Below are 27,243 nucleotides of genomic sequence, written 5' to 3'. Positions count from 1 at the left end.
CTAATTAGCTAGTGTTTGTTTTGGTTATATTCACCCAGAACGCCTGCAGTCCACGTCCTGATTTTGGAGCAGTTCTGCATCCACCAGAGTTCACTTCAGCCGAACCCAGACCTATGTTTTTAGGAGGACCAGAGTTCACCTTTTTTGCTCCACATCAGAGTTTCCAAACGAACCAGACTTTCTAGAAAAACCGACTACAGTTTGATTGAAGCGGATTAAAACAGGGTTGGTGTGTAAGTGAATTTGTCACCATCGAGTTTCTACAGATGTTCAGGAGACACCTGGACATACTTTTACTGCCATCGCTCAAGTTCTGCGGGTTAAAAAATGTCAATGAAGCTACGTGGGGGATTTCGGATCCAATCTGGGACTAAAATCCAGCCTTCATGCCTTTTTAATATCCTATAGAATATGCACAAAACATAACTTTAAGGCTTGAAGAAAGCAGCTCAAAACCGTCTCTATATTTAGAGATCACATCCTTTGTTTTGTTGTGTTTGCAGAGCAGCGGGTCCGTTTCATTCTGAACCACTCTGCATGTCTTGAAGGCCAGACTCATATCATCACCCCTGAGCTTCTTCCTAGTATCCGTAATTATTTATTGATTTTCTGACCCACTTTAACACGAGGATACTCTTACCGCTTTCCAGTAATGAAGACCACAATCATGTTGGAGACTCTTAATTCTTTGTCATCCAGCTGTTGCTCTTGTCCTTGTTTGCTGATGGCTGTTTCTTTCAAACATGTTATGAAAATTAAAATGTTGTGAAAATTAAAATTAAAAGATCATTTTTGGCATCTGCATGTTGAAATATAAAAAATAAAAAAAAAAATTCCCTTCTCACCCTCCGCGGGTGGTCTGTTTCATCCTCTTAGCTCGGGTCCTCTACCAGAGGCCTGGGAGCTTGAGGGTTCTGCGCAGTATCTTGGCTGTGCCTAGAACTGCACATTTCTGGACTGAGATGTCTGATGTTGTTCCTGGGATCTGTTTGAGCCACTGCTCCAGTTTGGGGGTGACTGCCCCGAGGGCCCCGATGACCACAGGCACCACTGTGGTCTTCACCTTCCAGGTCTTTTCCAGTTCCTCCCTGAGGCCCTGGTATTTCTCCAATTTCTCATGCTCCTTTTTCCTGATGTTGTAATCACTTGGTATTGCTACATCCACCACAACGGCTTTCCTCTGTTCTTTATCCACCACCACAATGTCCGGTTGGTTCGCCATTACCATCTTGACAAGATGGTAATGGCGAGATGGTAAATATATATATATATATATACACACATCCTCCTGCTCTGCTAGTTATTTTGGTAATGGAACCGAAACGCACAGAATTGCGCAACACCTTGTTGAAACAATAATCACTGATATTATTATTGTTGTTGGGTCATTAATTTGAAAACGTTTTGTTGACTTTTTGTTGTTGTTGTTCTTTAATAAAATTATGAAAGTTTTGATAAGGAGTCAGAGGATGACGTGCTGGTCTCAGCGTCCTGGTGGAGTTAAGCTATTTATTAACTGATTAAGTCGTGTTTTGGATTGTTCTTGAAAGACTAATCAGTCACGGCTGATTAGTGGGAGCACTCACGGCTGCACAGTGAACCCACTGATTTTTAGCAGACAGCCGCCCCACTCTCTTGCAGGTACTGCGTACCCCCGCTAAATCTTTTAGGGGTACGCAGGACCCTGCCGTACCCCCTTACTTTCACCCCTGTATATATATAATATATATATATATATATATATATATATATATAATTTTTATATTTTTTTATTTTGTCAAAGATTTAACAGGTTTGGGATCTTTCTGTTTATATTATCACACTTTCCGGTTCTATAACCTTGCAGTGTGATAATACTCACCACACACCATAATATGTTTCTTTCTCCAAAGTTTGCTCCATCCTGATGTTTTAGTGGACGATCATGTGCTATACCAGAAAACTTTAGTTCCAAAGTTGTAAAATAGTTGACATGAAAAGTTTTTGCTGGACTTTGTTTTCTAGACAAGTATCTTTGACTGGGTTTCGATAACTTTATTACAGCCAGCAAAAAGCCGGCGTAAAGTAATCAAATGTGGTTTAAAGGAGCAGCATATATATTTTTTCAGACCTTTTGTAGCACAATCAAATAACTATCTTGCCTTCAGTTGTTATGAAAATGCTCTACATAAAAAAATAAATAAATAAATTTGACTTCACGTCATATCAGACACCTTGACACGAAACTAATGTTACATCTTCAGCAAGTCCAGATTTAAAAATTAAGAGATGGCTCGCTGTAGGAAGGCAAAATGAAATATTTTGAAAGCTCTTAGAGAAATCAGAATCAGCTAAAGTGGTGTGTGAAGCCGGTGAGCCCCTCTGCGCTCTCTGAACTCATTTCGTCCCGTTTCAAGACAAATCAACATGAAAGAATGCGCTGCGCAGAATTTCAATCAATCCAAGAAAAAGAAAAAACTGGATAGTGTTTTGAGTGCAGTGTTTGTTTTATGCGCTAAAACAGGCCGTAGTCAGACATGTTTGCAGGTTGGCTTGGCGATGCGGTAAACAGAGGCGCAGCTGCTGCTTCCTCGCCAGCATGAATCAAGGTGTTTCCTCATGTCCGTTGCATTAAGTGCCGTGGGTTTGTCAGGTGTCGAGCTCTCACTCTTTCTCTCTCTCTCTCTCTCTCTCTCTCTTTCTCTGTCTCTGCTGGAGTGGCAGGTGTCACCTGTGCTGGGTTGCGTTGAGATTTATGAGGTCGCTCTGTGTGCTGTCAGCAGCTTGCTGCTACAGTCTGTGACCTCAGGCTGCAAAGTCAGCCTCTCTCTGAGCTCCCCGGCTCGATTGTTGCAGCGCTGTGTGTCTCTGTAGCTTAGCAGCAGTTGGCAAGCGGCCACGCCGGGCTTTAGTGTCATGCAGAGCTGTGCAGACACACACTCTTCAGAAACTGCACGCACACACACACGCACGCACGCATGCACACACACACATATAACACGAGTGAATAGCAGACAATAGCTGTAAAGAAAAAGTTGTGTTTTTTTTCCCCAAAATGCAATTTCTTTAGATTCCTTTAACCCTGTATTGTAGGTTGTTTAAAAGATTACTTATTTTTATAATAGTAATTGCATTTTTATTGCAGTTATTTTAGTAATTAATCAATTCATCATTTATTCTGACGATTAATCAATTATTGGCTTAAAAAAATTGGCACATTCTACACATTTTTCATTTAACCACTTAGTCCAAAATATAAAACAAAAATGCAAATAAATGCAACTAATTCAATTCCTTTTTTTAAGTAAGAAAATAAACATTTTATTGCCTAAAACGCAGTATTGTACAGAACCAGATGAAGCTAAAACCGACACTTATGACTTTATCATAAACAATTTATATATTTTTTGTATAGTTTTATAATACTGCTCTGAATTAGTTTTTTTCGCCAGATAACCTTTTTTGAGTCTAGACTCCACTTACTAAATTAGTGACGATTGTTAAAAAAAAAAAAAAAAGCAATTATTCACGATTGATTTGATTAATCGTTTCAGCCATCATTTTTTATTGTACTTCTCAGTAAACTCTTATCTTCAGTCTTGGTCCAGATGTGTGTTAGCTTTAGGAATCCCTTTTTGCTTGGACATGGATCCATGCTAGCTAATTTCTCTCTTAAGGTTTTACGTACTTATTTCCAGTCTTGTGGAATCTAAAATTAAAGACCGCCCAGAAATTCATTTTGCGTTTGATAGCAATCTAAACATCTCCTCCGTTTGATTTATTTGGTCATTGTGTGTTTAAGCGTTGGACAGAGATGAACAAGAATAGATGTGGGGTATTTGACAGGGTGCAAATGCACCAGATTTAGCCAACGGGCTGTTTTTCATCCGCAGTCCCTGGAGCAGGAGAAACTGAGCACATCTTATCCTGAAACCTTCCAGAGATGTTCAGGACACAGTTATTTCTTTTTCTCCACATCTTCTAAAGATTACTTTTAGGAAATCAGCAGCGCACCAAACGTTCTGCTGAAGGCGTTGTTCTCCTGACCTTTAAGGTGCTTTCCTCCCTCTCGTTAGTATTGTGCATACGTTCACTGACATTAAGCGCATCAATGTAGCCTGCTGTTGCAGATTCTCTGCATTCCCCCCAACCCCTCCCAAAAAAAACAGTGGGCAGAAATGGCTGCAAAATGTAAAAGGGTAAGTATATGTTTTTTTTGTTTTTGTTTTTGTTTTTTTACTGTTTCCTCAAAATTGACAACCCAAAGAAAAAAAGCCTGTAATCCTTAACAAAAACATAGACTAAACTCTTGCTACAGGACTCTCAGCAGCCGGGTCTATTAATCTTTTCCCCTACACTGTCTGGATCCATACTCAAGCGATCAATTCCTGGCAAGTCCAGCAACTAGTTCTATTCATACCCCTACATACTTATACACGCACGAAGCACAGTTCGCTATGTTTGTGTGGATCCTCTGATATCTTTGTTGGAGTTTTGTGGCATTAACCCGTTTTTCGCCAGGGCAGCAGTTCAGGTGTTTCCTCCCTCCCCCAACCATCTGCTGAAATCAAGCTTGTTAAGACGCTGCTGCTGAAGAGCTGCTGACAATTTAAATGTGTGAAACAATGGCGTTATCTCCGTGTTGCTACTAATTGTTTCACCTCCACCCTTGTTCTGAGAGGAGAACGGCTCGTTGCTCCTTTGTCAAATGCGGGGTTTAAAAATAGATCAGAAGTGAAACGAGCGTTAAAACTCTTGTGTTACCGCTTCACAGGAGCTGCGGTGAGACTGGGAGACAGTTTGTGAAGGAGTGTACCTTCATGTCTGCACTGATTTCAAAATAATGTTCAAATGTCACCGAATTGTCAACTATGACACACAGAGAGCGAGAGAGAAAAATGGCTTCCTTGAACCAATTCAAGTCGGTTCAGTGTATTTGAATAGCTCAATTCATAATTTGACAAACAGATACAATTTACATGCAGAAACATCAGTTCAATCCAGTCATTTATTAAACTGATTTAAATTAAACTACATACATTAGGATTTTAGCGTGGTTATAATGCAGTGTAGTCAAAATCAATTAAAAAAAAAAATTCATCTAAGGAAGATTAATTAATCTTTCATATTTAGTAAGCATGCGGCGACAGTGAAAAGGAACAACTTCCATTTTAACAGGAAGAGAACATTTTGATCGGTTTGTCCAGCTACAAAACAGGTGGAGTTGGAATGAGAGGACAAAGTAGGAATTCATTAATGGTATGAATTCGTACATCACTCAGTACTGGACCATCGTTTCTTGCTCGACACAAGGGCAGGAAAAATTAATCGCGATGACTCATTTATGGAAACGATCAACTAATTTAGTAATCGATTCCGGAAAACAAACACTGAATAGAAATGAATGAAACTTCTATTAGAGCGACAATAATTTTCATATCTTTTAACATTAAAGCTGCAGCAGAACCAGACAAACATGGAAACCATATAAGCTTTTGGCACTTTTATTAAAAACATAAAATCAAGAAATCACATTTACGTTTCATTTCCACATCTCGTCATCTTCAGGTACTAAAGCGATATCGTTGAAATCACATGTGGAGTGTTTTGTCTGCTTTCTGTCATAATAATGTTTTGTTCAGATCTTAATCCGCAGAACCTTCACCAAGACATCAGTAGGATTTTTACTCAACATGAAATGTTTGTATTTACGTATAAAAAGTCCTCTAACTAGCCGTTAGCATTAGGAATCTTGAAATGGAAAATGTAGCATCAATTTAGTGTTTCGCCGCTCTGGATCCTCTAAGCGCACCTTTTCTGAGTAAATCTCTGTAATACGTTCCATCCTTCAGAGACATTTTAGCAGCACAAGATCAAGTGAAACTTTTCTCCTGAGATTGGTCAACCAAGCAACAGAGCAGTCGCTAATGTCAACACGATGTTGCTTCCTGTGTGAGTGTGGGAACGTTGCAGGTTTACAGCACAAAGTGCTGATGTTCTGAAAGTGAACCACTGAACACTTTCTAAATGTCCCCTTTAAACCAGTGCTTTGTTTTTTTTAGTGGGGTTTTGTGGTGTATATATTAGCAACCAGGGTGTTACACGGACACTTTCTCTCATTTTTTCTTATTCTAAAGCAACAACAAAAAAAATTGAAGGCAAGTCAATTGATGCTATTTTGTGTCTTTTTCTGCTCAGTTTGGGTTTTTCAGACTTGTTGGACAGTTCAGCAAAGAATGTGCGTGTTCGATTTTTTAATGTCTTTTGTGGGATTAGTGAATAACAATAATTTAAAAAAACTACTTACAGAGCCACTGTAAATAACGAAGCAAGTGCAAAAACAAATTTGGGAGCTGAAAAACATCAATGTCGACACAAATTTGGAGCTACGACAAGAAACGAATTGGTTAAAGTCATAAATTTTGGTTTGCTTGAAAATACCACAGTTTGTAAAATGGATGTTGCTGTGATTCCTGAGAATTTGGCAAAAGCTGTTTTCATTTAGAAAAATAATTGTGTAAAAAATAAAATAAACATAGCAGATTACCTTGGTATTAAGAAAAGACACTGATGCGACCGCTGGGTTTTATATTTTTTCCATGGAATGCAACAAGTATCCCAAATTATTCTGGATTGAATAACCTCGATACCGTTAATAATATTTATTTCATACAATTCCATTTGTACACATTTTAAAAGTATTAGATAACGCAGTGACAATCATTAGCATTCAATATAGTGTATGAAAATCTTGGACACAAAAATAAATGTTTGCACTTTTAAATAACTGATTTAATAAATCAGTTTCTTTGGAGGAATGTGTTGCACGATACATATTTTATAACCTACATTTACTGTTTATAACTTTTATTTATTATGAATTATTTAGCAGTATTTGAATGCATGTATTGGCTAGAAAAGTCTATTTTTCTGTATTCTATAAAGTTCAAAATAACGATTTCAAAATAATTATTTGGATTTGATTGAACTGGAATAATAATAATGTTTTTAAACTGTGCTCGTCGATGCAGAAAACAGTTTTTCTACCTTCAGACAGTAATGTTTAACAATAGCATGTGTCTGGGCAGGACGACAGCTGGTGCTGATAAAACCTTAGTGCATGTTGGGTACACCTAATGGTTCCCACTGAAAAGCACAATTTATTGTGGTTTGTAGTGCATGTAAAGCACTCAAATAATTAGTCCTTCCAGAACAATCTGGACTTCAGATGTTGGATGCATTTAAATTCTTGAACGCCTCCCACTCTTCATCGCTCTTCCTGCTCCTGCCCATCCTCACTCAGCAAAAAAAAAAAAAAACACTTTACGTCCCACACCGTGTGCATTTGCGGTGGTGGAAACTCCCAGCAGATGGGCACTCTGGGAATCGTAGGAGAAATGCACCGCTTTGCCCGGCGCAGGCTGCCTGGAAGTGAAGTCATGATGTAAAATAAATGGTACGATAAATCCGTCCCTCTGTTTTGCCGTCTAGTTAGTGGAGGGGAGAAAAAAAGGAGATGTTACAAAAAGGTTACGAGTTAGACTCAAACCCGCGTCGATCTGCTTCAGAAAGCCGCTGCAGGAAGTCCAATGCCTTCTGTTTCTCATGCCCTCGTTTCTCCTTTCTGTGATTTCCTGCGTACAGAAAGTCGTACACAGATGCTTACTTCAGAGGACAACTCAAACACATCATCGATAACTGACTGTAGTTCTTAAATAAAAAACATTTCAGTCATTTTTCTAACTCAGAGGGTCAAAAAGGTTTTGTAGATAAAATTTTCTTCAGTGGAATGTGTTAAATATTTTCTACATATGAGGGCTGTGACATATATCAACATATTGTCAAAAACTGCAATAAATCTTTACTAACTGTTTAAATGTGGTGCTGTGTTGGCAGGTTGGCCCAAAAATCTAATTCTGCCCCGGGCCTCATTCAACCTGGGACTGGCCCTGCAAGTTTTGTTCAATCTGCAAGACCTTGTTTTAACATTGTAATGGAGTAGTAGCAGCCAGTTAAATACACTTAATTAATTTAGTGATGAAATACAAAACAATATATTAGTACATGAAATATTATGCCAAAATTATTTGCAGATAAATGGTGCAACACACAAAGCAGCTACATAATGAACATGTGTAGAGCCAATAAATCCATTTTCTGAATTTTTTATTTATTTATTTTTTAAGGCTGGTGAAATTGCTAATGCAAACTTTGTAATATTGTAATCCAAATGTGTGTGTTTCTTCCTTTGGTGTCAGTGTAAATAAAACGAGCAGAGCTTTACGTGTGCGTCTCCTCTGTCTCTTCCTGCAGGGCAGGACAGGCGGCGCTGCGACACACCAACACATGGAGCATGAGAGGCTGGAGCTGAGGATCAGCTGACCCCTCTCCCCTTCTCCATCTCCTCCTCACCCCTCCTCTTGCTCCGCTCGATCGACGTCGCCTTCTTTTCCTCCTCACCCCGTCCCGCCTCACCCTGTTGGATCCCGTCCGACCTCCACCCCCTGCAAGCCTCAGTCAGCAGGGCCCGATGTATTCCCCGGAGCAGGAAAACATCTCCACCACCTCGTCCACCAAAGTGCCAGTGAAGTACGGGGAGCTCATTGTGCTGGGGTAGGCGACAACTAATGACGTCATCTTTCGGAAGCTCAAAAAGTTTCACACGCTGATTCTGTTACAGTCATTTCAGTCATCAGGTGTGAAAATGTAAACAACCCAACCTGATGTTGGAGAAAACATGTATTACTGTTTGTTATAATTCTAAACATATGGGGAATATTTCAGTCCTACAACACATAAATGTTTGTACATATGTTTCCATGCATTTTTGTTTTTTTTTGTTTTTTGTTTTTTTTTGGGGGGGGTAAGCAGGATTTTTCTAGGCCTGCAAGCCCTTTTTGTGCTTTATTTCTGTTACTGAGGCACAGGAGGAAAGAAGGAGGCCAGATTTGGGACATATGATGCAAAAACACAAAATCTTACCAAGTATTTTTGGTCTAATTTCTAGTCCAAGTACACTTGAAATGAGGCAAAACTAACTTACAAGTAACTTTTCAGCAAGATATAGGATCTGGTTTTAAAAAAGTATTATTATTAATAAGGGAAATAATTTGCCAGTGGAACAAGACATTTTAACTTTTAATACGGGAAAACTGTCTTCTCCTGTTGGCAGATTATTTTTCTTATTTAGTACCTTTTCATCAATATTAAGGAATTACCGATTTAAAACTGGCTCTAGTATCTTGCTGTAAAGTTACTTGTAAGTTAGTTTTGTCTTATAGTGGAGCCAAAAGCTCCACTATACTGCAGGGCATTCTGGGTAATGACCTGCACAACCACAGTAACAACAAAAACAAACGTGTGAGTTTTATGCTAGGGAGAGAAATCTCTCATGGTTTTTGTGTCATTTCTTCGTACAGTGCCTGTGGGGGCGAGGAGGGGGAACAGGCTTGGTTTGACTTGTGCAGTGTGAAAGCGAACTGCAGCAGCTGAAAATGTAACAAAGTTCGCACTCCTATTACTGCAAGTCTCCCAGACTAATAGGAGTGAAAACACCCATAGAGGATGATATTAAAGGTGAAGAGAAATGACTCTAGCAACCAAATTTTGAATAAAAACCTAACCAGTATCTATAAGAAACATGTTTTTAATTGGTTTTGGTTTGTTAGCACAAAGTTACCCTATCTGCCTGTAGCAATGGTGGAAAATTAAAGCAGCAAACAAACGACTAGAAGTGGGAATGTTGGCTTTATTTATGTTTCTTCACTCTGGTAATCTGCCTGAATTACCCCGATAGAGACTCAGTTTGAACAATTAGACATACCTTTGCATTGTTCCTTTGTTTACACTGTAGCACAAGGGCGGCTCAGACTCAGTGACAGAACAATGGAGAGGGGGGAGCATAACTTCAGTACCATTTAGGCGTGTTCAGAGTTGGGAACGTCTGGATATGTTCATATTTTCCACCAAGTTAGCAGAATTAGATTCGTTAGCATTGGATGGTTATCAAGGAATCAAACTGGAATCTGTTTCCACAGTGGAGCACACACCCACGCACACACACACACACACACACGCACACACACACACACACACACACACACACACACACACACACACACACACACACAGACGCACACACTTGAGATATTTCTGTCCTGCTCCAGAACAGAACAGTTATTTTTGCAGAAGGAAACGAACCCCGTCACCAGATGAGATAACATTTGGCTGACCGCAGCGTCAGATCTGATCCGAACATTTCATTTCGTCAGATATTTGTTTTTCTTAATCAAGCTGAGGGGTAGGGGGAAGCAACAAAAAACCCCACTCCACTCCACCCTGCTTCTTCAGCTTACCCAAAACCGAGCGGGACGGACTTCTACAATCTGTAATGCCCACAAAGATATTCCAACCATCCTCCCTGTACGCCACGGATCAGCGCCGGGAGGTCCTCCCTCCCTACCGTCTCACACAGCCGAGTCATGATGTGTTGTTCTGGGCTGTGCCGGAGGAGCATTGTCAGGGAGAGCTGACCGTGGAAATTTTCCCCAGTGGAAAAAACACATTAAGCAGCGCACATAGTTCCATGCCTTTACAAGGGAGAACCCCAGTTTTCCGTTTGCTGTGCTTTTTCCGCCCATAGTTTTTCATTCTAGGTCAGGCCAACCGGTTTTTTTTTTCCTCTGAAAAAAGGTTGAGATGGGCACTTTTTTTATATACGCCCTGCAACAGGAGACATCACCCTCCTCAGCTGAAAGTAAAGCTGCTCTTTAAAACTTTAAACGGTTCAATCATAGGAGTCGAACCCTTAACCCTGACCTTTATTCGCTGACCTACTGCAGGGAAAGGGCTCCATTACTGTGCTAAACAGGACGGGTTGCTCCATTAACTTGTCCCATCTGCAACATAAACCCTCTCTGGGTAATGGAAACTGACATGGAGGGCAGAATTGTAAAAGGTGCGCAGATATTTGTTGCTGTAAACATTTCAAATTAGCACTGGAGTTCCCATGAGAAGCCTGCCGTGAAGCTAAAGTGACCCGTTACTATACGACTTAGCAACTGAATGACATAACACGATGCTAATAAATCCTTATAAAAGCCTGCTGATCTTGACTGGATAATAATGTGCTTAAGGTCTATTATCTCTGCTTTATTACCTGTTGAATGGCAGAAAAATATGAAACTGATGGAGGTGGAAACAAATTGTTGCATTAGCCACATTTCCAGCATTGCATGTTTTTTTGCCTCTAGTCATCAACAATCATAGCTAGTTTAGTAAAATCAAAGGAGAAACTGGTACATAAATGTGCTTTTGTGACAAAATAATTTGCCGTTTAAGTGTTTAACACTATTCAGTCACGTTGTTTGGAAGTCAAAAGATGACATACTGTTTCAATCACATCAACAGGTAGGAAGAAACCTGCTGGTCTAACGTGTTCTGGTACCTGCCCTCACTCTGGACCCGAGAGAAAAATCATTTCATTCAGTTGTGTAATACATTTGCGTGTCGGTACACTTTAACTCAAACCGGACTTAAATTGAGTCCGATTCTTATATAATCTGTTCGGTACGAGTGTATCATGAGTCTTTTTTACCCAGGGTGATGAGCTGACAGGCCAGTTCATTCAAATGTCTTTTTAATCATCTGACTCAGATGAATCCTGCTATGCATTCTGCGTTGCAGCCAAAACGTATTTTAAGTTCTTGTGAAGATCTACACACAGAAAGAACAGTCTTAAAGTATACATGTGGACAATTAGAAGCTTTTCGTGAAATTTTGACTTCTTCAAATAATATTTTAGACAGAAACATGAACACAGAGCTTCAGAGGGACATCGTCGTGTTTTTCAGTGCGCGTCTCCAAAGAAGTTGCTTGATGTTGATTAGCCGACTTTATATCCTTCGTGTTTGAAGAAAAAAGACTTTCATAACATTATTGGTTACTTTTGGGTTACAGACAAAGAGCGTCCTAGCTCCAGCTCTTTCTGCGTGAGCACAAACAGCCTGCAGGTTCATATTCACAGGCTTGCACTAATTTCTTGTTATTAACCTTTGGTCCCTGCACTTTTGGGAAAAGCTTGGATACATGTACACACACAGCTCTGCTTCCCACAGGAGCCTTCCTTTGAACCGCCTGCAGCCCTCCGAGCTCTGCAAGTAGTCTGCCGTGGCCTCTCTATGGATACGGGCTAAACTTCCCCATGGTTACGCTTGTGCCATGACAACTCTTCCCAAACGTTGCTCTCTCTCACCATGGTTACACACAAATCCTCACGGTGTTGTTTGAGTTTTAGTGCCTGGGCTCTCGCGGAGGAAACGTTTAGCCCCGTAGGCTGGGCGTCCTCACAACATGCCAGAGCTACCTTTACTGGACCCGACGCCAAGGGTGTGTGGGTGGAGTTGAGTCGACGATCTGATTGGTCAAAGAGACATAGGACAAGCATTCTTGCATGAGAGCATTTTAACACATCCAAGTAGTACACTCAATGCCTGCTTAATACTTTTTGATTTTACATATTTTTCCCAAACTATATCTCAAAAAAGGTTTTTTGGGAAGTCCACAGTTATTGGTTTTCTATTATTTAAATTTGTTTTGGCTTACATTTGCGATGGATAATCTTCTTAGCTTCTGCCCCACAAAAAGAGTCCAAGCACTACAGATAAGTCTAAGTGATCAAGCAGGGTTGGACAAGAAAGCAATAACAATTCATATCCTGATATACACGTGATTAGCAACAATACATCTGAGAGGATGTTCAATCATTTCACTGAACTCCAATCCAGAACTGCACAGGATTCTGGGGAATGTAGGCAGAGGAAAGACTTTAGCTGCCCAACCAGTTGAGTAACTTGTGGTTACCTAGCAACAACCTGCTCAACCTATATGAAATGCTTATTTTGTGAGATTCTGTCATATCGTTCAGCCCTATTATCAAGTATAATAACACACAGAACCTCAACCGCTTCATAATAACATTTCTTATTAATTTTTTAAATTAATTTCTGGTTGATTGATTTAAGACTCACTTTGGGTCCCGACATCTTGGGTTCCAGCAGTACTACCGTACATACAGACAGTCTATTTTAAGTTGCAAGTAAGCAAGTTGGAAAAACAGTGTTTTGCCTGAAGCAGGTAGTGCTGTGTGTGTAAAAGATTTGATGAGTTACAAATTGTTAAAGGTGCAGGTGTTTAAAGTGTGTTTCGCTGTAGCAGTCGGTAGGTTGGACATTCCCACTTTGAATATTTGAGATTACATTTGATGTTTGCCTTCTGGCACTTTCCTCTTACAGCCAGAAAATGATTCAGCAAGCTGAATCTCAGGTGTTAAGATAAGACGTAAAGGACAAACCAAACTAAGTCAAATAAACCATAGATGCAAAGAGTAATGTATGAAATCAGGAAGTAAATGAAAACTGATCATAATCTGAAGAACTAGAACTAAAGAAAATAAATGAACAAACATGGAAGAAAACCGCTCAACAATTCCCATCAGTCCAAAAATAACTTGTTTGAAGTGAAAGGTCCTGATGCGTTTGTGTACTTTGAGTCTTCTCTCTGCAGTTCATCTGAAATGAGGGTCAAAATGAGGACAGAACTTCTTATTCTTCTGGATGTGTTAAACTACATGCAGCATCTTTTATAAAGCTCTGCTGCTTAAGGGAACGTGAAGTTATATGCTGGTCAGAGCTGAAATTAAACACTTTTTTGTATTATTATTTTGGCAATAAAACATTCGGAAATTCAGAAACAGCCTGCAGTAGATGGTGACGAGGAATGGTTTCCGAAAGTTTTCATTCTGAAGTTAATAAATGATAAACTCTCCCTGACTGCAGAGTCGGGGTGTAGCTGAGGGCCAGAGACTCGGCTCTGTTTATTCTGCTTTCCTCAGACAAATACCAGCCCAAATTACTCTCTCTCTCTCTCTCGCTCTCTCTCTCACTGTTTATTTTCTCAGCCGTCCTGATCTTGTGTTTGGAGGACTTTGTTGTGTGTAATGACATTCTGTACTTTAGTTTAAATGCATGCATGAAAACTATGAGCACCAGTTTGTGGATGGGTCTGCGAGTGCGGCAAAATGCCTCAAGCATTTTCCACTGTGACTGTTATTCCAGCGCATTATCCAGCTGCCTAGACAATAAATGCCCTGTTGTTTTGTGTGTTTACATTTGCATTTATGTGTCTGTGGGTGTGTGTGTGTGTGCGTGTGCATGTGTGCGTGTGTGTGTGTAGGTACAATGGTTCTCTGCCCAATGGGGACCGAGGTCGACGTAAAAGCCGCTTCGCACTTTATAGGAGGCCGAAGGCAAACGGGGTGAAGCCCAGCACAGTTCACATCGCCTGCTCTCCACAGGCAGCCAAGGTGAAAACACACTCACGCACACACACTTGAACAACTGATGTAATCTATGCACTCCTCTTCAGCTGCTTCAAGCCTTTCTACCTTCGACTAAAAATAAGTATTGTGATACAGTCAAAGCCAAAGTTATGTATTCTGCTGACAGATTGAGATTTAAAATTATTTTCATTAAACTGAAATGTCTTTTATACATGTCCTGTTATAATCTCAGAGCAGCTTTCTTTATGTTTTCACTTGTATTTTGAGGATTTATCTCCAGTCCTGAACAACCGATGGAAAGCCTCCTTGCCATCACCCTAATCTTTAGCTTTCTCCACAGATTCTCTATGAGTCTTAATGGGCCAATTTAGAATTTTAATATTACTCCCAGTCAGAAGAAACCTGTTGGTAAAATTAAAACATAAATTAAAACCTAAAATTTTCTGGTATGTGAATAATGTATCAGATTTTTGTGGCTGGTTTCTGACGTCTGGGGTTTGTCAGGTTTTGATCTGCCAAATAACAATTTAAAGAAATGTCTCATTAAGTACTGTAACATACAAAATAGTAGCTACTACAAAATATGGTTTTACTATTTTAGAAAGTAGGCAAAATGACATTTAAAATTGTCTTTGCTGTCTTATATTAGCAGTTAGTGAGGGTAGCATTACCAAAGCAGCTGTCTCTCTTGCTAACACGTAGCTCTTATCTATGGTGCGTTCAGTGGTCAAAAGGTAATTTTGTAAATTTCTAACTAATTGGTCACCAGTCAGGATCAACCAAGTGGGTTTTTTGGTGCATCTCTAATGATTTTTATTCAGGGTTAGTATTTTTGGGGATCTTTTTACTGATGTTTTCATCATTACCTTACATCTTTCATGTTTTTCTGTCAATGGGCCCGACTCCTTTTGGCTCCTTTTCTAAAGAAAAGAGATTTCAAAGCTGGTTTGAATCTCTTTTGGAAGTTTTTCTTTGGTCTTCAGCTGCTCCTTTGCTCTTTTTCTGTCCAGACACTGACCATGTCCATCCAGGCTTATAACTATCAGCCCAACCAACAGGTTCCTCCATCGTTGAAGCAATACCTTATGAAGAGCTCTCTTGACCTGCCTATTCCCAGCTCTCCTGCAGGGAGAAACTCTGAGGTGTACCTAAGATAGCCGTTAGATATTTACCCATCTGCCCCAAAGCCTCTAGAGCAACTTTCAACACTGGCTGAGCATCTAAGTCACTGTTTCCTGTCCAGGACACAAACGGATTGAGCTCACTTCTAAATGTGACAGTCCCCTCCTCGAATCGCCACCTTACCGTGGTGGAGGGGTTTGAGTGCCTCGAGGACCCCAGAAGCTATGTTGTCCGGGGCAGTTTTTGCCCCTGGTAGGGTCTCCCATGGCAAACTGGTTCTGGGTGAGAGGTCAGACTAAGTGCGATTCAGTGGATTTTTTTCAGGAATACAAGATTGAGGGATTCGGTTACCTATATCTGAGCAAGACCCAGGAGACTGACTTCTGGTTAGCGCCTGGTAAGGAACCGCCCAGCCTCCTACAGCACGAAAAAAAAAAAGAGTAGAATATTAACTGAGCTACATTTGGGGATAAAACCATTGGCAATTTGATTCCACATTGAGTTCTAAGATGTCTAAATGTGATCTGGGAATCTTTTAACCATAAAAAGCTTCTAAAACTCAACAAGTAAACAAGTTCTCTATTGATAGGAGACAATCATCTTAGATAATAACCTGTTTTAACTGGCTGGCTGTTTCAAGAAGTTGACAAAGATGTAATTTGTTGTCAGTTCTATGACCTATATAGGAAATGCCAAAGATAACTGCTTGACAGAAGAAACTAGGATTTTAGTTCCATCAAGCTTAATCCCAAATAAATAAATGCTGAAATAGTTTTTTTTCTACTGTTTTTTTTCTAGTTTTTTTTCTACTGTATCTACAGTAGATTTATAGCCTTGACATTTCTCTTTTTGTATGCCATCTGTCCATCTTCTTTGTTCTTCAGCACCGACTTTCATTGCCAGGTGCTGCGTGCGAAATGTGTTCGCAGGGAAGTTCAAAGAAAAACTTTGGAAGACCTTCAGAAAGCCTGAAGACCACTTTAAGAGGAAGAAAGAGTGGCTCCTTGGAGAGAGAGGACAGCTTAAAACTGTTTTTGTTTTAAGCTGCTCAAAAACACACATAGTTCTCCGGGGCTGGACTCTCCACCACATGTTTGCTTTGCTTTTGCTTTTTTAAAGACGGGAACACAGAGACGCTCACTGTGACGGCAAATACAGGCCGGTGGAAGGAGGAGGGCGTTTTAACGCGGCGTTTAACTGGAACATGGTGAAGGTTTTATAAGGGAAATAAGTGAGCGGTTCAGTGGAAGGTAACGGAGTGTTTTCCTGCAAAATCCTGGGAAGCACATGTTTCCATCATCGGAAATCATCCGAATCTGTTAAATGGTCAGAGAAAGGAAATAAATGAGGGACATCTTTCAGGTTTTTTTTTTATTTAATTTTTTTTTAATTTTTTTTATGGTTTAACATCTGTAAGCAGTGTGCCGACTGTGGGCACACTTCTACGCTCTCACTTCAGCAAAACTAAAGGCTTGTTGTGTGCAGTATCTCATAGAATCTGGAAGAGTCATTGACCTCTTTAATCGTGTGGGTGGTCTAGGGTCTGCTCCAGTTCGTGACGGCACTTCTGACATCTGTTGTTCTCTGGAAACTGAGCTCTTTTTCTATCAAACCATGTTCAAGTCTTCTAATGAGTTATTGTGTGACAGCATCTGCAGTTATTCTTGTCCTCTTCTCTCCATTCCCTGCCTTTATTGTCATCCATCATCCCTTCCTTGTGTCCCAACAGGCCATAAGCAACAAAGACCAGCACAGCATCTCTTACACTCTGTCCCGAGCCCAGACGGTGGTGGTGGAATACACTCATGACAGCAATACTGATATGTTCCAGGTAAAATTTTTATCACCAAGCCTGGAGTTTTACAGCCAGTTTACAACCTTTATTTTTTTTTCCACCTCTCTGCTTCATTTACATGCAGTAGTTAATTGGGATCTATTTAACAAAGCTGGTTTGTGCAGAGGTTTTCACACACGATGTTAAAGACTGAGATTAGATGACATTTACGTCATAAAGAGCTGTGGAGTTTAAAAGCAAATGTGGCAAAGTTCAGTCAGACCTGTCCAGCTGGAGGTAGGACATGGTGGCCAAGCTAACTAGCCTTAGCATTCGCGACAGGCTCTGTTGTGGAGAGAGTGTAGCCTAACAGAGAGCAAGGCTACAGCTCCTCCTCCTCATTTTCCAGCTTTGTTGGAGCTAAATTTAGATAGGTTGTTCCATTGAAGAAATTCTAATTTTATCAATGTATTCAACGCAATCTTTTTCTTATTTTCTTGTCAAAAACGTTGTTTTTTATTTGGCCTAAAACTTGAAATTAGATGTGAAATTGCGGCTCCTTATGTTACCAAGTAGAAGTGGCAGATTTTGTGTTTACAGCAGCCATGTAGCAGGAGTGATGCTAAAAACGGTTCCTTGGATTGTAAAGTCTGTTGACCCCTAGATCAGCTGATGGTCAATTAGGGCACCCGGGCTGAAAATCCTCTATTGTGGCTGCAAGTAGATCTTTTTGTCCATTTCGGTTGTTAATCATTCTTGACCTTAGAAGTGGCAAAAACAGTGCAACTGGTCAAACTCTGTACCTGCCACGTTCTTTCACAGACTTTTGTTCCTCAAAAATGTGGAAAAATGGAGCAAAATGACAAAATAGTATGACAAAATTAGTTGGGGAGTTTTTTTGAGCAACGGCAAACACAGCAACACATTTTTAAAAGGTGAGCATTTTTTATGTGAAACATGCAAAGCATATTCAGACTTGGAGGGGGCTGGGTATAAAATATATTCACAGCATTTTCTATAATTACTCTTTGCTTGGGTAGCAATAAAACTGTGGGAGTTTAGTCTGTTGCCGTGTTATTTTGGTTCAGTGATGATGCAGGTCGCTGTCAGGGGCTTCAAAGTGCCTGGTAGCACAGCACAAAGTCAAGGTTATCCTGCTCTTAGAAATACAACAAAATCAAACAAATTACATGCCTTTTTTTTTTTTTACTTTCCTACAACACCAGCTCATTTTTACCTCTACAAACATTGTGGTTTTCTTACACTCTGCCTTTGTTATTCTCAGCTTCTCCAAAGCTAGAGGAAAAGCTGAACACATTTGCTTCATAGATGTACTCAATTTCTTCTCGTCGCCAGATCGGCCGATCGACAGAGAGTCCGATAGACTTCGTGGTGACGGACACAGTGGCCGGCAGCCAGAGCAACTCGGACACTCAGTCGGTCCAGAGCACCATCTCCCGCTTCGCATGCCGCATCATGTGCCAGCGCACGCCGCCTTACACAGCTCGCATCTACGCCGCGGGCTTCGACTCCTCAAAGAACATATTCCTAGGGGTAAGCGCCGTCTCATCCTCACACACAACGCGACTCCTTACATTAAACAATTTTAGATCTTTATTTAAATAGCTCTTCCCTGGTGTGAAAATCTGGCGTTCCAGGCTGGTTAACGAAGGATTTTTTTAACATCAATTTTCACATCAGGAGAAAGCTGCGAAGTGGAAGACGTCCGACGGACAGATGGACGGGTTGACCACCAACGGCGTCCTGGTGATGCACCCTCGCAGCGGCTTCATGCAGGACTCCAAACCGGGAGTATGGAGGGAGATCTCGGTCTGTGGGAACGTCTTCACCCTGCGAGAGACCCGCTCAGCGCAGCAGCGGGGCAAAATGGTGAGATCATTCATATAAGCTTAGCCCGGCTGTGATAGGAAGTATTTTTCTGTCTTTGGTCTCTTCGTGTTTCCGTTGTTAGAAAGTTTTCAGCTTAAAACTGTTGCCTGCAGTGGTGTAAAAATATTGCTGTGAGAGATCTTAGAGGTAAATGACTAGCTCATCCGCAGAAAATTCTGATTAACCCAGAAAAAGCCCTTACACTTTGCTTATCACACACTTATACCTGGCCGTGCCCAGTCGAACCTTTACACCATCAGAAGGTTATCTGGATGCCATCTCCCAGGCAACAGTCTGCCAGACAAAACTGTGAGTAACACAATCTTGCAAGAGATCCTCCAGCTGTCTCTCGGCCAATCACAGCCGCTCATCTTCACAGCCATGACTCACTTATCTGACTACACTCAAGACGCCGGTGGTCTTAATTAGGTTGTTTCATTCCCACCTCTACAATATCAACTTATTAATGTCTAGCTTGTGTCCCACCAGTTCTCAAATTAACAGCTCCCCCATCTCCAACTACGTCCACTGCTCCCTGTTTCACAGTACACTTGTTCTCAGACTACAGGCACAACGTCTCTGAAGGTTTTTTTTGTAATTCTGAATGTTATTGATGAAAAAAATATGTATGTATTTTTATTTTATCTTCCATTGTCTGCATCACAAAAACATCACTACATCATCTGCATAACGGAACTTTCAGACACAATAAAATGCGTTTCCATTACAAATGTCTATATTTCGTCTATATTCTTCTAATGGAAAAAAAAAAATTGCAATTTCACACTTGCGGTGTTTCCAAATAAGTGCAATTAAAATCACATTTGAATAAGTTTGTTCACATGATAATGAAAAAATATTCCTCCTACTACTACTTCCTGTCCTCTTCTTCTTTGTAGTTTGCACCAGTGGCAACATCCTCACGTGACTCAACAATTTCAATACAGAAAAAAAAAAAAAACTCATCAAAACTTTTTTATCCAATATACTAGTTGGTTAATAATTGCTGTGTTCTCATTAAACGTGTTTATTTTCAAAATGTCAAATTGCGTAATTATATGGTCAGTGGAAACAGCTGGTAAATGATCTGCTTTGGTCTAATTTGATGGGGAAAAGCTGAGGTTTACATAGATCACACATCTGGGCATTCAGACGCACTGAAGCAATTTTTCAATCTGCCGTTGTTTTGATGTGGTTTATAGGTGAACAAATTAAAAGGCGTGACCTTCTGTTCCATGAGTTGGGTCATTTTCAACAGTAGAAACTTAAGTCTTTCTGTACAAACGCCTATGTGTATGTAATGAAGACTGCATGTTCTTCCCTGGCCAACATGAGAGCCATAGTAACCTTAACACAAACACCTGGAAGTACTTCCTCATCTTATCTCTGTCTCCCTTCTTTTTTTTCCACCTCCATTTTACGTTTTTGCCCTCCTCGTGTACTCCGGTTATCTAAACATGAAATTTCCCGCTCCGTCTGATCTCACAAGTCCTGACTGGGTTATCCCTCAACATTGAGTTCATCTAGACGTTTCCAGCAGCTGTCCGCTTCACCATCCAGCAGCATGGACTTTAGCTTCCTCGTGTCAGCTTCCCTCCAGCTGTCACTTTTCCTGCACCTCTGACAGGCCCACATGTATCTGTAGTCTTAGGGACGGCTTTGTTACACTGCCACCTGCTGCGCTCACAGCGGTACTGCAGAAATAACAGATCTGACAGCTTTTTCAACCGAAGTTCACCAGCTTTTGATTCTGAGAAACCAGATTTTATTCTACAAGCTGGAAATATCATAAAATACTAATAATTTCTGATTTCTGTTTAAATCTGAATAAGAATGTATAGTTAAATAACAAATGAGGGCAAACAATTTTTTCAGGATTATCAGGCGATAATATCATAGCAAAGTTTATTTATTTCAGTAAATTAAGTCTAATTAGGAAAAACATTTATTTGGATTCATCACACATGGAGTAAATCAAGTGTTTAGATTTGGGTTTTCAGCTAGATTATATCTAAAAAGCCAAAATTCTACTTCTTAGAATATTGGAATATTTTGTAAGACCAAAAAACCGGAGGGATATTTAGTCATGGCCTACATAATGATTGGACACACTGATGAGTATATAAATTTATATACAATAGGACACACCACAAAAACCTGGCTGTTCAGAGTGAACTACCATTGTACACTCATGACAACAGACAAGATTTGGCGGACGAGATTTTATTTTGACCCAAAATAAAACGCCATTAAAGCTATGTCTGGTCTCCTCCACGGTGGTTGAGTCTAGCTACACAGACTCGTAGCCGGACTCAGTCACAAAGTGAGCGACTATAAATTCAGACAAATCCGGTCTTTGACGGATGCAGTCGCTGAATTCGGACATACCATAAATGTCCAGCGGATGTTGTCTGCGGACTTTCAGTGAACATTGGCTTGAGCGTTGGCTGGACGTTTGCTAGATATGATAATGCACACACTCCAAGTGTCCCCGTTTACTGTGCTTTGGTATGTGTCAAGCACACTAATGGAAAGTTGAGGCGAAGAGAAACATAGCGATAGAAAATACAAGAGAACTGCATTTCTTGATAGCATTGGAAACCAAAGTCTGGTCAAGTGTTTAAGGGAGATGTATGGACTGCAGCTCAAGTCGGATCCTCAAGACTGACCACATGCAGATGGACTACAACTGACTCATTTAATGCCACTCCAGAACCAGAGACTGTGTAAAAAATATATATTTATTGGGGTAAGAAATAAACAAAGAGTTGACTTTTACTCTGTAAGTCCTATTTTTAGACTTAAGTACATTTTGTTTGGCAATCGAGGTCCCAGAGGAGGAAGAATGGAGAGACATAGAATCCCAGCTGCATGTGATTCAAGTGGGAAATTTCCAGTCTTTAACGATTTGGGGAGGCATGCCATCTGCTGGTGTTGGTCTTTAAACTTAGTTACTGAAAAATATGAGCTAATCAAACATAACAGCAAATACGTTACCAGGACGCACATCAGACAATCATCATGTGTCAGTCGGCTCTATCTTTACCTTTCTGGAGGTCTGATGTTGTTTTTCAAGTTGAAGCAGGATAATCTCCATGTACAGGGCACAGAAAAGGTGACGTTTCTCCCTCTCCTTTCATTTCCTATGGAACTTGTGCAATGATGCGACATATGTTTATTGACCTCCAGTCAAGCGACTGACAAAATTCATGCATGTGAAATTTCAAGCTCGTACGCGAAAATGAGGCAAGCAATTTTCTTAATTTTTCAATTAAGAAAATTGAAAAATGTTCAACTTCAGTTGCTGTAGTGTCCCTTGTGTTGTGTTCACCCCCCATGTGTCGAGCCCAGTATGACTTGCTGTCATGTTGTGTTCCAGGTGGAGACCGAGACTCAGGAGCTCGTTGACGGCTCGCTCATCGACCTCTGCGGTGCCACCCTGCTGTGGCGCACAGCTGAGGGCCTGTCCCGCACCCCCACCCTTAAACACCTGGAAGCGCTGCGGCAGGAGATCAATGCAGCCCGCCCTCAGTGCCCCGTGGGATTCAACACACTGGCCTTCCCCTCCATGCGCCGCAAGGACACGCCCGACGAGAAGCAGCCCTGGGTCTACCTGCAGTGTGGCCACGTGCACGGCTACCACAACTGGGGGAACCACCGTGAGGAGAGGGAGGGCCGTGAGGGCCGACTGCGGGAGTGCCCCATGTGCCGGGCGAAGGGCCCCTACGTGCCGCTGTGGCTGGGCTGCGAGGCGGGCTTCTACGTCGATGCCGCTCCGCCCACACACACCTTCAGCCCCTGCGGACACGTCTGCTCGGAGAAAACGGCAACCTTCTGGAGCCAGATCCCGCTCCCGCACGGCACCCACACCTTCCACGCCGCCTGTCCCTTCTGCGCCCAGCAGCTGAGCGGTGAGCAGGGCTACATCAGACTCATCTTCCAGGGACCCCTCGACTAGCGGCGGGGGAAACTCCTCGGCATGCTTCGAAGGATCCGGATGGGACGAGAGTTCCATACTGATTTTTTTCTCTCTGGACCTTTTGCCTCTGTCTCCTTTTTAAGTGACCTTTGTATTGCTTTTTTCATGAATGACAAACAAATTTCTATATTTTCATGAAACCAGAGACACAAAAAAAAACAACAAACAAACAAAGAACACTGCTGGGTAAACTTTGTGTCACGGGGAGAACTTTCAACAGTATTTATCTGACGTACTGACACGCCGTTAGCGGTTTTTATTCATGTATTTGTTGCAATCCACGTGTACATCTCTCAGAGCCTATTTAAAGAAATGTGTTTATTTATGACCCAGGATGTTGCTTCAACCTTTATCCCTCATCCATAAGTAATTTTCTTTGAAAATCCAGCGTATTTGTTAATCACACATGAAGTTTTGGGAGTTCCAGGAGTATCGTTCTGTGTTTTTCCTCTCTCTCTCTCTCTCTCTCTCTCTCTCTCTCTCTCTCTCTCTCTCTCTCTCTCTCTCTGTCTCGTCTGTCCATATTTACCTGTCGAATCCATTCAATGTATTTATACACCTTGTGTCCTAATGTTCGCTCTCATCGGTTACCTTCTCAGACGTTTCACTTGCAGAGCAATAGAAACCTCCTCAAGCATTAAACGGAGGCATGTTTTTCGATGCCTGCTCGGCCGCCGCCCTCCCTTTAACGAGTGACTTCGTCCCGATCACCTGTTAGCCATAAAAATAAAATAAAAAAAAACGCAATTATGTAGCCGTGGACTCGCACTCTAAGCTGAACTGTTGTTTGTTTTTATTTTATTTTAAACATAGAGGAGCTCCCTGACAGGAACTCGTGGTACTAATGTTTAGCAGATGTGGATATCGTCTTAATTCGGTCTGCGTGGCTGCTGTGACGTTAGTGAAGGTCTGTGTCAGATACCGACCAGCATAGTCAGAAACCGCCAGGATCTCAAATTGCTACTTGGTGCCTCCTAGAGTAACAGTGCCCCCTGCTGGTGACTTTTGAAACACACACACACACACACACACACGCGCACACGCGCACACACACACACACACACACACACACACACACACACACACACACACACACACACACACACACACACACACACACACAGGGCCCTAATATGGTTCTTGCCTTTGTGTTGAAGCAAACTGAAGCAATTTAGTCATTTTCTCCTACATTTGGTTCAGAGATGCACCAGTCAGACTCGTGTTGGTTGATACCAAGTCTGATCTGCCTATTCCAGTTTTGACAAGCTGTATTTTTAGAAAAAAATAAAAGTACCACATATTGTTTGATTGTGGCCAACAGAAAAATTACCAGATTGTTACTACATATGTATTAAAGTGCAGAGTTTAGCGGATTGATTGTAAACTCAAAAAAGGGCATCAAGTTCTTCTTTGTAGCTGATAAATTTATAGACTAAAATGGCTTCTTGATTTTAAAACACTTGGAAAAAGAGGAAAAGTTATTTTTCACTGTTTGAACTACTGATCACCGATCAGAGAAAAATCTTCCAATTCTGATCTCTGGTTAATTGATCGGCGCATTTCCACTTTGATTGAATAATCACAGCACAAAGGATTTGACTCATCTGATTCGTGAGCCGCAGCTGCCACAAGTAGAGACGTGCGTTGATTTTTTTTCCCAGGTCTTTGTGACAATTTGTGCTTTTCAAGCATCATCTTCGTGTGATTTTCTATGAGGCACAGATTATCAGGGCTGCCTGTCCTTTCCTTTTCACTGAAATGGTTCTCGTAAATGCTTAATGAGAACAACAATGCATTTTTATTTTATTTTATTTTTTTCTAGATCAAGACGATATGAGATACTCCACATATGATTTAGTAAAAAAACAAGTGTTATAGAATTTCCCCCAAATTTTTACAAAAAGAATAGCTTCTTTTTATTTATATATACACCACAAAAGCAAACATTCATACTGCTAATAAAATAACATTGATTTGTATATCAATGTACAGTATTATTTAATGTCTGATACTTAGACTTAAAGGACAATGAAGAATAAACACAAGTAAATAGAGTAGCCACTTTTTATGTTTGCTGCATAGACAGACTGTATTATTCTTTATATAGTAACACATGAATAGCAAGATATTAGTTTAATTTGTCAAGCTGGTTGTCTGCTGCTTTACAGACATACTGTTTTCTGTATGCCACTTCTACTTTTAAAATGTCCTTAAGATGGGTGGCACTTTTTTTAGATTAACCCTCCTGTGGTTTGAGCACAAGGCTCAGGAGAAACGGGGCAAATGTGACAGTAAGACAGCGGGGAAGCAGGGGGTTGTCCCGTCAGACCGTCAATTCCCGAAACCACACACAAAGACACCTGGACCACGCACAGAGTAAAAAAACTCGTGACATCCAAATGACCCCCATCTCTTAAGACAGTCGTAGGATTTTAACACCATGACTATCTTTTGTGCAACCGTTAACAAATCCACAACATCTGACTTTCTTTCTTATGAGCAAGGAAGAAATGTGATAGTTTTCCTCCATCCAGCGGATTGATACTTTCTCAAGCAAATCATTAAAAGACATCACATTATAGGAATGAGTTGATGAAAAAATTTTGAACCCTTAACTTGCTGTACCTTAATAAAATTCCCACTGCTCACCAGAAACTTTCTAGTTGAACTATGCATCCACCCTCTTCCCTCCTACCTGAGAAAAGGGAATAGATTTAACTGAGGCAGTCCTGATGTCACTTTTTCTTTTATTAAAAAATAAAATAAAATAAAAGCACAGATTCTCCCAAACTCCTACTGCCTTGCACGCGTTGGTGCGACCTACATTAGCGAGACACTGAAGCTGTAGACAAAACTGAAGCGTCTCTTCCAACCTTCAGGTCCTTGCAAAGTCCGAACCCTCGCAGGTAATCGGTCGTTCTGTGTTTGTATGCAAGAAAGAGAGAGATTGTAATTTAACGGGTTGATTGTATGTGTTCAGTTTCTGCCCACGCAGTAGCTCTCCTCGTATCCTCAGACCGCGACACACTAACTCACCTCAGGGAGAAACCGATGCCCCGTGCACGCGCTTGCACACCCTATGCTACAGCCATCTGAGGATACGTCACCTTAAAAAAAAGGAGGGAAAAAAGACGAAGCTTCTGTCCTCTCCTTCACTCAAGTCTTGTTTGGTCTCGTTTCATGGACTCTGTGTGAATAAAGGGCTTCCCTCTGTCTCTCTACTGTTCTCTCAACCCTGTTTTGACTCAAACACCAGTTCATCCCTCCATCTTTTACTCACCTCTTCTCCTGTCTTTGTGCTTGTAAAAGGCAAAATCAAAGAATGTTTCCAGCAAACACTTTTTTGTATCAACTTTAAACAATAAAGTGTAAAAGTGACATTTAGTTGTGTTGTTTCACTTGGATGCTGCCCAACGACGGGAGGGTGGTTCTACTTCCACCACTTGATATTTTTCTTCTTTTTTTTAATAATGAATGGAGCTGATGATTCAGCCAAATAGAAAGAGACTGAGCAAAAATAGCATCCATGGAAGATTTATAAGACCAAAAAGAACACAAAGGTCTATTTTATGTGTTCCAAAAATTCTCTAGAGATGAAAAAAAGAGGAAAAAGTGGAACTTTACGTAATAACATCTAGTAAAACTAACAGAATGATGTGAAAAACAAAAAAACACTTTTGGCCAAAACAACTTTTCAGGATTTCTGAAGTTTTCACCAAGTCAAATTTGCGACTTTGTGAGGCCATTGTGAATGAGAAGTGAGCCACTGGCTAAGACAAACACCATCCAGGCAAATGGCAAAAAATCTGCACTTACCTATGAAAAAAGTTATCTAGTTTTACCCTTCTTAGCTAGCTACCAGTTTTGGGTAACAGTAAAGTCCCACAAGAAAAATGAAAACTACATAGAATATATGAGATTAAATTCCCACCACAACAAAACTTAAGAACTGTGATTACCGTAACTAAGGCCAGCTTGTTCTTCAATGGATATAAGACATTTTAAGGCCATAACTTTAGACATATGAATTTAAGACTTTTTAAGGTTGTGCGAACACCCTAATTTTTTACGTCGTAAATTGAACTTAAATCTGTTTCTGAACATGAATTTAAAGCTGAAATTCTTAACATCCCCACTTACCTATGAACTACATCTCTGTTA

General features: G+C 40.7%; 1 protein-coding gene across 2 annotated transcripts in view; it reads left to right on the top strand.

Annotated features, from left to right (window-relative positions):
- peli1b (pellino E3 ubiquitin protein ligase 1b) overlaps positions 1–26,460 on the top strand; it is a 48,144-nt gene extending 21,684 nt beyond the window's left edge. For both annotated transcript variants that reach the window (XM_008428884.3, XM_008428885.3), the window contains exons 2-7: positions 8,293–8,592; positions 14,212–14,341; positions 17,169–17,270; positions 18,570–18,767; positions 18,915–19,103; positions 22,483–26,460. In XM_008428884.3, the coding sequence (XP_008427106.1) occupies positions 8,510–8,592; positions 14,212–14,341; positions 17,169–17,270; positions 18,570–18,767; positions 18,915–19,103; positions 22,483–23,061 (1,281 nt within the window). In that variant the 5' untranslated portion in view covers positions 8,293–8,509 and the 3' untranslated portion in view covers positions 23,062–26,460. The remainder of the gene's footprint in view (positions 1–8,292; positions 8,593–14,211; positions 14,342–17,168; positions 17,271–18,569; positions 18,768–18,914; positions 19,104–22,482) is intronic.
- Positions 26,461–27,243: the final 783 nt, after the last annotated feature.

This window comes from Poecilia reticulata, chromosome 15 (assembly GCF_904066995.2).
Source record: "Poecilia reticulata chromosome 15, P_reticulata-male-v2, whole genome shotgun sequence".
In the NCBI taxonomy this organism is placed as follows: Eukaryota; Metazoa; Chordata; class Actinopteri; order Cyprinodontiformes; family Poeciliidae; genus Poecilia; species Poecilia reticulata.
This window is presented reverse-complemented; position numbering and strand designations above follow the sequence as displayed.